The 13731-nt window shown below is 43.2% G+C and overlaps 1 protein-coding gene across 3 annotated transcripts in view; it reads right to left on the bottom strand.

The window, feature by feature from the left end:
• LOC118370115 (neural cell adhesion molecule 2-like) overlaps positions 1 to 13731 on the bottom strand; it is a 408429-nt gene that overhangs the window by 98616 nt on the left and 296082 nt on the right. For all 3 annotated transcript variants that reach the window (XM_052498972.1, XM_035754922.2, XM_052498973.1), the window contains exon 2: positions 7531 to 7605. In XM_052498972.1, the coding sequence (XP_052354932.1) occupies positions 7531 to 7605 (75 nt within the window). The remainder of the gene's footprint in view (positions 1 to 7530; positions 7606 to 13731) is intronic.

Raw genomic sequence — 13731 nt, 5'->3', positions numbered from 1 at the left:
ACCAACCGGTGCACCTGGCACCGCGTTCAAAGGCACTCAAACCTTTCTTCTTGACCATTCACCCTCTGAAGGGCACACAATTCAAAAATCCTTCTTTCACCGGTCCTCTCCAATTCATCCACACTGATTTGAAGTGGATTTAACAAGTGATGTCATTAAGGGGTCATAGCTTATCTGGATTCACCTGTTCAGTCTGTCATAGAAAGAGCAGGTGTTCTTAATGTTTTGTATACTCAGTGTATGTTGAAAATATAACATCAATAACATGTACTATATCTAATAAATTGTCATTTTGGGGGTTTTACGATGTACAGATCTTTTTCACAACCGATAAGGTAAACTAACACGTACATGTTGTCCTTCGCGTTCTCCACGGCTGGACGGTGGTTACAAAGGTTATAGTCAAGTGCTGTCAGTAGGGTTCCAGTGTCATAGACTGGAGGAGCGAAAGCAAACAATTTTTTAAAATTTCCCCTTTATTGAACCAGGTAGGCCAGTGGAGAACAAGTTCTCATTGACAACTGCGACCTGGCCAAGATAAAGCAAAGCAGTGCGACACAAACAACACAGTTACACATGGAATAAACAAAACATACATGTGATTCTAGAAGGATTTACAGCTCAGATCTAGATAAGGGTTGGCCTACTCCAGTCCTCAGGGGCCTGATTAGTGTCACACTTTTGCCTCGGCCCCGGAGTTACACACCTGACTCCAATAATCAACAAATCATTATCTTCATTTTAGAATGCAATTATTATAAATCGGCTGTGTTTACTTGGGATGGGGGAAAGTATGACAGCACGACGACCCCAGCAGACTGGAGTTGCCAATCCCTGACCTGGATAGACAACAAATCAAACATGCCCCATCAATCCTAATCTGGATTACGATTATACCATTTGACATTCTGCAATGGCAGACTTGCCTTTGATGACGATCAGTCTTAGATTTCCAGGGTAAATACATACAGTTTGGGATGAAGGGGGTAAGAATTTTTTTCACCATTGGATAAGGTCATTTGGCCAAATGTTTCCAATCATTCACAATTCATTTCATTTTACAGTTTTATACACTCAATACATGTGTATCTTTTGGGCTAGGTTTGTCTACATCTCAACCACACAGCTCAAATGGGGAATAGCAGTAATCTCTGTGTGTGTAACGTCTGCTTCCAACTCACACACGTAGAGCCCCTGAACGCAGCTCACTTTCCAGCCGACACTGTCACACACATAAAGTATATCCCCATGAACGCAGCTCACTCTCCAGATCCCAATCACCCAAATTCTGATCACCCTTTCACACACCTGTATGTCATTATCACACACTATTTAGTTCAGTTCTTCCCACCCCATCATTGTGAGGTATTGTTTGTTTTTGACACACTTCTCTTTGGAGCGCTGTGTTTCCTGTAACATAATCCTCCCATGTATGATAGTATTGGCCTGCCTCACTAACGATGCCTTTTGCCTATTCCCTGCCTGTACCTTAGTCTACTGGATTTCCTGTTACTCACCTATTGCCTGATCTCCCGGACAACGTTACTAGCCTTTTCCCTGCCTGTACTGTTACCCTTTTGGAGCCCTGTGTATGACCTGCACCCTGCCCCTGGACTCATCTACAGACCTCCTCCTGTGGTCCTTTACATGAAACACCTGCTGCACCCTGCGCTTGAAACCAGCTCTCTGTCTCCCTCGTGTTCATTACACTGTGCAGTAGGCTAATATTGGGATAGTACCTGTGTAATCAATACTCAAAGCAAATCCTAGGTAGTTAATTTTCCTAAACAGCATAGCTACATTAATGCCTAAATTCTGCTCCAATACTCGACAATGATGGGGTTGGAGTTGATGTCCAACCCCAGGTTCAAAGCTTTGACATCAAGTAAATGAAGCCCAGTTCAGATCCAACATGAGACAAGACATACTAGCCAGTTTTTGAATGTTGTGTTGTACAACAGCTGACTGTAGGGGATTCAGTTGGCGCCGTTTAAAAGGTAACTCTTCCAATGATTTGATGGAAACTTTTAAACAAAGTGGCCACGTGCTGTAGCAAGGTATTGTAGAAAACAAGTGTCATGCACACATGCACCAGAAAAAGGGTATCAGCATGCTAGCCTAGCTATGTGCAGCAAAATAGCTAGTTCGAATTTGACTTGGCGAGCCTCGTTAGATGCTTGGCAAAACACAGAACGTTAGTTATTTGATTAGCTAAATGTGTCCGCCTCTTCGCAAGCTACATGGAGAATCTTGGAAACTCCAGCAGACGATCTAAAAGTAGACCTTTCAGATCCAACATCCCATTGCGTCCTTCCTCATCTTATGTATCTGAACTGGGCTTTATTATCATGTCTGTTCTGTGCAGGTAGAGTAGTGTTTGAAGTAGCTAGCTAGCCAATATCAGCCTGGCTTTAGGAGCACAGACATCTGAAATATAACAAAGGTCAAGTAATGTTATCTATACACACAATTTAGCCAGATTGTTACGACTAAACCGTCATTTCACCTTATATCTATTAAGATATATTATCTAGCTTACCTTTTCAGCAGAGAAAATGCCAACTCTGGTCGGTTTTGAATCCCTTCAACTCTTAGTTTTCACCACTGTGTGAACGTGGATCTGAGGTTTACTCTCATATTGGCCCGGGCTCTATCGCTTACCCTTTTCACCCGTCTGCTTTCTAAAGTTCTGGTTCTTTGGCATAGAGTACATATCTTAATTTGAGCCAGTTCGCTACAGCAGGATAATAAGCCTTTTTAAACCTCGAATACACTGCAAATTTAGCATTTCTCCTGCAACAGGAAGATCAAATTAAGATCCTATATCTGTAACAAACTCACCCCATTCCGTACAAATGTGCGTAACCGCGACATTCAAATGAGGCTGCAATGAAAACGAATGGGACTGTAGTGACTGTGTTGGCATCAAAATCCGAGGTGTGAACTACGTTTCGAATCAGCGTTGACTGACATGGTAATGGGCTAAGAGTATTGGAGAAAATATTTTAAAAAACAGACCCCTCTGACGCTGTACGTTACATTGTGACGTGTCACTACGTAACGTACAGCGCGCATTTGAAACTCATTTTGTGCCGTACAGCCTCTTTCCACCAGGGGTAGGGGGGGGTACAGAAAACTTGATCGTGTATAACTAGTCACCACAGATTCTCAATTGGATTGAGGTCTGGGCTTTGACTAGGCCATTCCACGACATTTAAATGTTTCTCTTTAAACCACTCAAGCGTTGCTTTAGCAGTATGCTTAGGGTCATTTGTCCTACTGGAAGGTGAACCTCTGTCCCAGTCTGACATTTCTGGACATTTCCCTTAATAATTTCCCTGTATTTAGCGCCTCCATCATTCCTTCAATTCTGACCAGTTTCCCAGTCCCTGCCGATGAATAACATGCCCACAGCTGCCACCACCATGCTTCACTGTGGGGATGGTGTTCTCGGGCTGGCTGATGAGAGGTGATGGGTTTGCACCAGACATAACGTTTTTCTTGATGGTCAAACAGCTCAATTTTAGTCTCATCTGACCAGAGTACCTTCTTCCATATGTTTGGGGAGTCTCCCACATGCCTTTTGGAGAACACCAAACGTGTTTGCAGGTTCTCTCCTTTAAGCAATGGCTTTTTTTCTGGCCACTCTTCTGTAAAGCCCAGCACTGTGAAGTGTAGGCTTAAAGTGGTCCTATAGACAGATACTCCAAACTCCACTGTGCAGCACCTTCAGGGTTATCTTTGGTCTCTTTGTTGCCTCTCTGATTAATGCCCTCCTTGCCTGGTCCGTGATTTTTGGTGGGCGGCCCTCTTGGCAAGTTTGTTGTGGTGCATATTCTTTAAATTTTTTTATAATTTCTTTAATGGTGCTCCATGGGATGTTCAACATTTCAGATATTTTTTTATAACTCAACCCACTACTTCCCCACTACTTTGTTCCTGACCTGTTTGGAGAGCTCCTCGGTCTTCATGGTGTCGCTTGCTTGGTGTTGCCCCTTGCTTTGTGGTGTGGCAGACTCTCGGGCCTTTCAGAACAGGTTTATATATACTGAGATCATGTGACAGATCATATTGCACACAGGTGGACTTAACTAATTATGTGACTTCTGAAGGTAATTGGTTGCACCAGATCTTATTTAAGGGCTTGATAGCAAAGGGGGTGAATACATATGCATGCACCACTTTTCTGTTTTTTAAATTTATTTTGTTATTTTTTTCATTTCACTTCACCAATTTAGACTATTTTGTATAAGTCCATTACATGAAATCCAAATAAAAAATATTTTTAAATTGCAGGTTATTATCCAACAGATTAGGAAAAACGCCAAGGGAGTTTTTTTGTAAGTCACTGTAAGTGGAGGACGGCTCATAGTAATGTCCGGAACGGCGCAAATGGAATGGCATCAAACACACGGAAACCATTGGTTTGATGTATTTGATACCATTCCACTGATTCTGCTCTAGCCATTACCATAAGCCCGTCCTCCCCAATTAAGGTGCCACCAACCTCCTGTGGTGTAGCAGAAACGAGAAAAAGGGTGTGTGTGTGACGAGAAAGAATATGTATAGTAGTGGGACTGTGTGTGTGTGTATGTGAGAGAGAGAGAAGTGGCAGACCTGAGGTGAGGTTGAGGCTCAGTAATGAACATGTTTAGTGGAGAGAGAGACAGGGGAACTCTAGGAAAACCATTTACAATCGGTTCTCTCTCTCTCTCTCTCTCTCTCTCTCTCTCTCTCTCTCTCTCTCTCTCTCTCTCTCTCTCTCTCTCTCTCTCTCTCTCTCTCTCTCTCTCTCTCTCTCTCTCTCTCTCTCTCTCTCTCTCTCTCTCTCTCTCTCTCTCTCTCTCTCTCTCTCTCTCTCTCTCTCTCTCTCTCTCTCTCTCTCTCTCTCTCTCTCTCTCTCTCTCTCTCTCTCTCTCTCTCTCTCTCTCTCTCTCTCTCTCTCTCTCTCTCTCTCTCTCTCTCTCTCTCTCTCTCTCTCTCTCTCTCTCTCTCTCTCTCTCTCTCTCTCTCTCTCTCTCTCGGCATGGACTAATTAGTTTAAGGATGAAATAGAGGGCAGCTTAGGATCCCAGTAATACTATATTATATTACAGTATTACATCCTTTGTGAAAGCATGAAGGTATATATGCATTCCAAATGCACAGAGTTGGTTAATTGCAATTTTTCATTAGATATAATTAGATTACTTTGATTATTTGTGTTTTTGTGTAGATGTGTGTGTCCCTGTGTGTGTACATGTGTGCATATATGCACCCATATTTTTGTTTAAGGAAATATCTATAAAATCAGTAACCATAGAGCATATCCCATACATACTTAGTGTATATCTCTATCGTCTTTGATACGATTAGACCATTAGAGAACTGTTCCTGCCCTTTCACGGTTGGTGACACAGTGGAGTCTTCTGAGGTTTTTCCCAGAATGCCTCAGTGTCCGGGTGTCAGCGGGGCACATGTTTAGGGACCACTCCGCACACACCACACAAGGTTGGTGGCATCTTAATTGGGGAGGACGGGCTCGTGGTAATGGCTGGAGAGGAAGGAATTAGTGGAATGATATAAAATACATAAAAAAAATTGGTTTCTACGTTCATTCTGTTCCAGCCATTATTATGAGCCGTCCTCCCCTCTAGTGACACAGCCGCACACACACAGATACATGCACGCACCCTCAGAGAATACTTCAGGACACTGGGAGTCATCCAAAGAGTCAACAAACATGAGACAATTACTGCTCCTTCAGTGGTTCTCTTTCTCGCTCTCTCTCTCTCTCTCTCTCTGCCTAACAAACTCCTTCTCGCTCTCTCTCTCTCTCTCTCTCTCTCTCTGCCTAACAAACTCCTTCTCGCTCTTACGCTGTATGTGTGAGTGCGTGCTTGTTTATGTATGCTTGTACACTGTATCCATGCAGGTGTGTGTATTTATGAACTGCCTTGGCTGTGAAAGGAGAACTGAGAGGTCACTGCACACCCTGGCAACAAATTGATCCTCAGTCATTGAAGCCAGTGGAGGAGGGATATGCTATAAAGCTTCCATTTCTCCAGCATCCTCTATATTGTCTGCAGAAGGATCTGTAACGCTAACATGAGGTGCAGGGATTGTCTGAAGTCTGCGACACTGGTAAAACACGAAACGAGGGTTGTTCTATTTGTATGTCTCTGGGAGAGGTATTCACCTGAAGTAAAACCTCTTTTGACATGTCATGTGGTTAAAGTGGAACTCGAGCCAGAGTGGAGCACTGAGAGGCACCGCTTAGCAATGACATCTGATTAATCACTGACAGAACTCTATACTACTATTTTTAATAGTGAAGCATTGCAAGCAAATAAACCGTGCAGTTTGCTGAATGTGTTTAACTATACTTGTGGGGACCAGAGGTCCTGACAAGAATAGTAAACAGAAATGTTTTGACCAACTGGGGACATTATGTTAGTCCCCACAAGGTCAAATTCTAGGGGGTTAGGGTTAAGGTTAAGATTTATAATTAGTGTCCGGGTTATAATTAGCTTTAGGGATAGGTTTAGGGAAAATAGGATATTGGGGCTGAATTGTGGGTTCCCGTAAGGTTAGTTATAGAAGACTGTGTGTGTGTGTGTGCGTGTGCGTGTGTGCGTGCGAGTGAGTGTGTTTGTTTGTTTTAAGGTTAAGGTTAGGGAAAATAGGATTTTGAATGGGACTGAAAATGTGTCCTCATATGGTTAGTTATTGTAGTGTGTGTGTGTGTGCATCTATTTTCTCCTCACCCTTTCTCCCCATTCTCCAACCCACCAACCCATCTCTCTCTCCCATCCCTCTTCTCTGATCCTCCCCACTTCCACCCCATCCTTCTCCCATTGCCTTTCTTCCCAACACCTTTCTCATCCCATCCTTCTCCCTGCCCCACACCTTCCTGTTCCTATGCTCTTCTCTCCTTACCATGTTTCTCTTCCCCACCCTTCTCACTCCATCTTTCTCCCTGCCACTCTCCTCACCCCTATCTCCCCCCACCCACCGCCCTATGTCCCTATTCTCTCTGTCCATAAGCTCTCCTCACCATCTCCACCCCACCCCTCACTCCCCCAACCACCCTCAAAACCCTCAGCCATTCCTTCTCCCTGCCCCTTTCCTCCCTGTCCCTCTGCTGTTAGCTCCATGCTGCTCTGTGCTAGCAGGGGAAAACAGGGACACAACAGGGGTGTAACCGTGAACCAAAGCGATGCCAGCCCAAACTACTCCTCTACAGAGCTGCAGGCACTTGGCTTGGGGCCGGTGGCACATAGACACCCCCCAAACAGGGGCGGATAGGGCAGGATCTGCAACAGGGTGGGATGGGCAAGGGGTTGGGTGAAGGCTGGGGGATTGGGGTGAGGGTTGAAACCATTGGTTGGGAGGGATGGTTATGTGTGGGATGGGAGGCAACCATGTCACCCAAACAACAGTTCCATCCAACCTATCGCCCATTTCACCCTGCAACCAGGATGACATATCCACATTTCCATTCGATATAACACCCAAACAAGCATGTTCTGTTCACCACAGCCATCTTACCTGTGCATTTGAAGAACTTGGACTCTCCCACACTTAGCTCCACCTTGTTCAAGGATATGGACACCTGCAGAACAGCTGTGAGGAGAGAGAGAAAGAGAAAAAAGATAAGCATATACACATAAGAAAACTCACAAAGAGAAAATAGGATAATAAGAAAGAGAAAAAAGAAACGTTTTGTTAACATGGGGGGTGGGAGGGAAGCGGTGACTGGCTTTCAAAAGTTGGCGCTGTTACAACCTGACCGGTCGGGAGTAGGCTACTAAGTGACTGCGAGTTAAGAGCAAAACAATCCTAACATTGATTTATCGAGACCAGTCCCCATGCTTGTCTCAGAGCAGTGCAAAACGGTGCTGAAATAGTTGAGAACACATGGGTAAGCTATTGCTTCAAATCCTATTATAACAATTGGATGACTTTGGGTGTTCCAGTAGGCAACAATTTGTTGCCTTGATTAGCCTACTTTATTCTTAAAAGAACTCCAGCACAGAGAAGAGAAAGGAGCCTTAAATAATGAAACAATAAAGCGATTGAATTCACAAATGCATTTGACTATCAACCAAAAACACATCATCTACCGTGGGATTCTATTTCCAGCGAGACTATTCAAGCCATCGACTCACTGATGGTTGAAGATGACGAGCGATCGGCAAAGGCAATCTGGAATCTGCTGGCATCCCCGCACAACATCAACTTCGCTCTAATCACAGTCACAAGGCAGTTGAAGAAACTTAAGTGTACTTATGGAAAGGCTCTGCAAGACATTTTATATATATATATATCTATATACACACACACATACACAAACACAGTGGCTTGCGAAAGTATACCCCCCCTTGGCATGTTTCCTATTTTCTTTGACTTACACCCTGGAATTAAAATATATTTGTTTCTATCAATTGATTTACACAACATGACTACCACTTTGAAGATGCAAAATCTTATTTTATTGTGAAACAAACATCTTGATAGTGCATAACGAGTCACCCTTTGCATCAATTACAGCTGCACGTATTTTGGGGTATGCCTCTATAAGCTTGGCACATCTAGCCACTGGGATTTCCCCCCCGTTCTTCAAGGCATAACTGCTCCAGCTCCTTCAAGTTGGATGGGTTCTTAAGTCATACCACAGATTCTCAATTGGATTGAGGTCTGGGCTTTTTCTAGGCCATTCCAAGACATCTCATTAACCACTCAAGTGTTGCCCTGCTGGAAGGTGAACCTCCATCCCAGTCTCAAATCTCTGGAAGACTTACAGGTTTCCCTCATGAATTTCCCTGTATTTATCACCATCATTCCTTCAAATCTGACCAGTTTCCCAGTCCCTGCGATAAAAAAAAAAAAAAAAACATTCCCACATGGTGTTCTCTGGGTGATGAGAAGTGTTGGGTTTGCGCCAGACATAGCGTTTTCCTTGATAGCCAAAAAGCTCAATTTTAGTCTCATCTGACCAGAGTACCTTGTTCCATATGTTTGGAGAGTCTTCCACATGCTTCGTGGCGAACACCAAACATGTTTGCTTATTCTTTTCTGGCCACTCTTCCATAAAGCCCAGCTCTGTGGCGTGTACGGCTTAAAGTGGTCCTATGGACAGATGCTCCACAGCGGAGATTGGAGTTTTGCAGCACCTTCAGGGTTATCTTTGGTCTCTTTGTTGCCTCTGTGATGAATGCCCTCCTTGCCTGGTCCGTGAGTTTTGGTGGGCGACCTTCTCTTGGCAGGTTTGTTGTGTTGCAATATTCTTTTCATTTCTTAATAATGGATTTAATGGTGCTCCGTGGGATGTTCAACGTTTCGGATATTTTTTTAGAACCCAACCCTGATCTGTACTTCTCCTCAACTTTGTCCCTGACCTGTTTGGAGGTCTTCATGGTGCCGCTTGCTTGGTGGTGCCCCTTCTTTAGTGGCGTGGCAGACTCTGGGGCTTTTCAGGACAGGTGTATATATACTGAGGTCATGTGACAGATCATGTGACACTTAAATAAAGTCCACCTGTGTGCAAACTAACTAACTAATTATGTGACTTCTGAATGTAATTGATTGCACCATATCTTATTCAGGGGCTTCATAGCAAAGTTTTTTTTTTTTCATTTCACTTCATCAATTTTGACTATTTTGTGTACGTCCATTAGATGAACCCCCAAATCCATTTAAATTACAGGTTGTAACAGGGTGAGTATTTTTGCAAGGCACTGTATATATAGCTTTTTTCCCCCCATAGTAATTCATTATGGATCTATTAATATATTTAAACTCTCTCAACACGGCAAGAGTCTGTTGTCCTGCTGATAGTCGAAATAAACATCTGCATTTTGAAAGAGTATTTTCATCATGATTTTATAAACGAAAGCATAAATATGTTGATGGAGAAATATTGTATGTTTTACCCGACATTTTGTGGTTGCATGATGCTTGAAGTAATTTCTCGCCAGGGACCAGGCCAACATTTGACTTTTGATGGGAAGTTTAGCTATTTACAAAGGAAAAGGTACAATCAAATATTGCATCCTACACCTCACGGACTGCTATGTGTTCCACAATATTTCACTGTTGCCTCCTTTTTCAGGTATTATGGCTCGAGATATTTAATTTGTATTTTTTTAATTTTACCTTTATTTAACCAGTTCAGTTAAGAACATAATTTTATTTTCAATGACAGCCTGGGAACAGTGGGTTAGACTGCCTGTTCAGGGGCAGAATGACAGATTTGTACCTTGTCAGCTCGGGGGTTTGAACTCACAACCTTCCGGTTACTAGTCCAACGCTCTAACCACTAGGCTACGCTTCCGCCCCATAAGGGAAGGAAGAAATCATCAAGAGACATGCAGGACCCTACGTCAGAGAGGTGTTTCTGGGACCATATAATTTCTTTCAAGGTAGGATGATAGCGATATGTTGATATGTGTAGGCCTATTTACATGTATATTTCATAGTATTGCACCTAATGTTGACTGTTAGGCTAAATGTATTTGTTTCTTCTCCAAATGCAGGGAATGACCCAACACACACTGCCGCTGTAACGGTTTTTGTCCTCCTCTTCTGAGGAAGAATAAGAAGGATCGGACCAATACGCAGCGTGGTAAGTGTTTGTCATATTTTTTTATTAAAACTGACCACGACACAAAATGAAAACGAACCCGTTCTGTGTGGAAAACACAAACACAGAAAATAATCACCCACAACCAAAAATGGGGAAAACAGGCTACCTAAGTATGATTCTCAATCAGAGACAGCGATCGACAGCTCTGATGGAGAACCATACCAGGCCAAAAACAGAAATACAACATAGAAAAAAGAACATAGACTACCCACCCCAACTCACGCCCTGACCAAACTAACACAAAGACATAATAAAGGAACTAAGGTCAGAACGTGAGAGCCGCCATGGTTTGCATTGCAAATGAGGGCATAAACTGGGTCAAGACGCCATCAGAGTAAGTAGACCTTTATGTCATAAAATAAAGTTGAAGTAAATATAAATAAAAAGACCTGCAACACTTTTAACAGCACATTACTCAAAACTAGTGAGACTCGTGTCCCCTACGGTAGACCTATATATATATTTTTCTCTACATGTAGGTCTCCTGATTTAAACCTGATCAAACTTGTTTGGCATCAACTGAAAACATTCATCCATAACTCTGCCAAGCCTACAAGCAAAGATGAACTGGTGAAGGCCATCAAGACATTTTGGCTTGAGAAATTGACGATACAACAATGCAACAAATACATTGATCAAATACATTGATCATCTCAGGTTTTACCCGTGGTCGTGGAGCTGGGAGTATGTGCAACTAAAATGTAGTTGAAATAATACATTGCAAGTTGGGGGGGGGGGATTTTCACACTAACAGTAGCCAGGCTATTAAATTACCATTTTGTAAATAAATAGACGTATGAAGAGTATATTGTCCTGCTAATTGCCCATCATGGAAACATTGTTTGCATGATAGGCTACATCTGCTACAGTACACTTATGACAGGTGTTGGTAAACATGTTTTCAAAATGCCTCCGGCTGTCCATCACTAATGTTAATAAAAACACTAATCCTATGCCTTTCCCGTTTTGCTCAGAGACTGCAACAACAACACAATAGGGTATCATGCTGAGGTTCACATAGGATGAAGGACTAGGTAATGAGTGGAGTTGGGACAAACACTTCCTTTTACCATATAAAAGCTTGAAATCACACACACAAACCGAATGTAGATGTTCGGCTGCACATCATTGCAAGTTGTACTTAAGTGCCTTGCTTGCCGCTTACCCCTTCCTGAGCCAAGGTGGCATCCCAAATGGAACCCTATTCTCCATATAGTGCACTTCTTTTGACCATAGGCCTGTGAGCTGGTCCCATGGGCCCTTGTCAAACGTAGTGCACTAAATAGGGAATAGGGTGTCACAGCGGCCAGAGAAGAATAGCGTGAATCTAGTTAGGGATGACACCAAAGGCAGTGGAGGAGAAAGCACCTTTAATCTTCTCTCCCTCTGTCTGGCTATCCTTTGATTATCAGTTTGTGTTTATGTTCTGTACACACACACACACACACACACACACACACACACACACACACACACACACACACACACACACACACACACACACACACACACACACACACACACACACACACACACACACACACACACACACACACACACACACACACACACACACACACACACACACACACACACACACACACACTAAGGAATTTGCTGTGACAGAGAGCTGCCTATAGATGGCAGTAGGTGAACACTACTGTAATGTCACCACTTTACTGCATGCCTGGTAATACACATCTATATCTCAAGGGTTGTGATTTATCTATACTGAACAAAAAAAATAAAACACAGCATGCAACAATTTCAAAGATTTTACTGAGTTACAGTTCATATAAGGAAATCAGTCAATTGAAATAAATTCATTAGGCCCTAATCTATGGATTTCAAATGACTGGGCAGTTGCACAGCCAATCAGAATGTTTTTCCCAACAAAAGGGCTTCATTATTGACAGAAATACTCCTCAGCACCCCCTCCCAACCCCGCTCAGACGATCCCGCAGATGAAGAAGCCGGATGTGGAGGTCCTGGGCTGGAGTGGTTTCTCAGGGTCTGCGGTTGTGAGGCCGGTTGGATGTACTGCCAAAATCTCTAAAACGATGTTGGGAGGTAGCTTATAGGAGAGAAATTAACATTAAATTCTCTGGTAACAGCTCTGGTGGACATTCCTGCAGTCAGCATGCCAATTGCACACTCCCTCAAAACATGAGACATCTGTGGCATTGTATTGTGTAACAGAACTGCACATTTTAAAAGTGGCCTTTTAAACTGCACCTGTGTAATAATAATGCTGTTTAATTAGCCTATTGATATGGCACACCTGTCAGGTGGATGGATTATATCGGAAAAGGAGAAATGCTCACTAAATGCTCACTACGCTTTTTGTGAGTACGGAAAATTATTATTTCAGCTCGTGAAACATGTGACCAACACTTTACATGTTGGGTTTATGTTCTTGTTCAGTCTATATCCTCCAACTGTCCATTCTCCCTGTTCACACGCAAACACACGCAAACACACACATATACATATATATAACCCTCCACCCTATCCCCAGGGTAGCACTATATTACAGTTGCCAGTTATGTCCTCTCATCTCAGCTCTGCCCCACTTACTCCTCTTCCCTGTGACACGGAGCTCCAGCTGTGCCCGGTGCCCCTGCTCTCAGAGGTAACAAGTCTACCGTCTGCCATACCTTACAGTCGTGCCGTCTGGCTGATTAACGAGCAGGAGACACATATGCACGTACGCAGATACACGCGCAAACAGACTCTGGCCCGAAGCGCACCCACACACACAGAATCCACCCCTCCCTTCATCGCCACTGCATCATTAACTACCAGCCGATACCGGTTTACAAGCAAAAACATAAAACATGAAGTACCAGTGATGCTTTCAATACGAAAGTGGTCCGATGAAGAGGGTGCAAAGCTACAAGATTGTTTACCACATCAGTCACCGGCTTCATTATCCCTTTGACGCTTATGATCACAGAGTTGAAGTCGGAAGTTAACATACACCTTAGCCAAATACATTTCAACTCAGTTTTTCAATTCCTGACATTTAATCCTAATACAAATGCCCTGTCTTAGGTCAGTTAGGATCAACACTTGATTTTAAGAATGTGAAATGTCAGAATAAT

The sequence above is a fragment of the Oncorhynchus keta genome, chromosome 37 (genome assembly GCF_023373465.1).
Source record: "Oncorhynchus keta strain PuntledgeMale-10-30-2019 chromosome 37, Oket_V2, whole genome shotgun sequence".
Classification (NCBI taxonomy): Eukaryota; Metazoa; Chordata; class Actinopteri; order Salmoniformes; family Salmonidae; genus Oncorhynchus; species Oncorhynchus keta.
The sequence above is the reverse complement of the archived record's forward strand: the minus strand, read 5'-3'. Positions and strand labels throughout refer to the sequence as shown.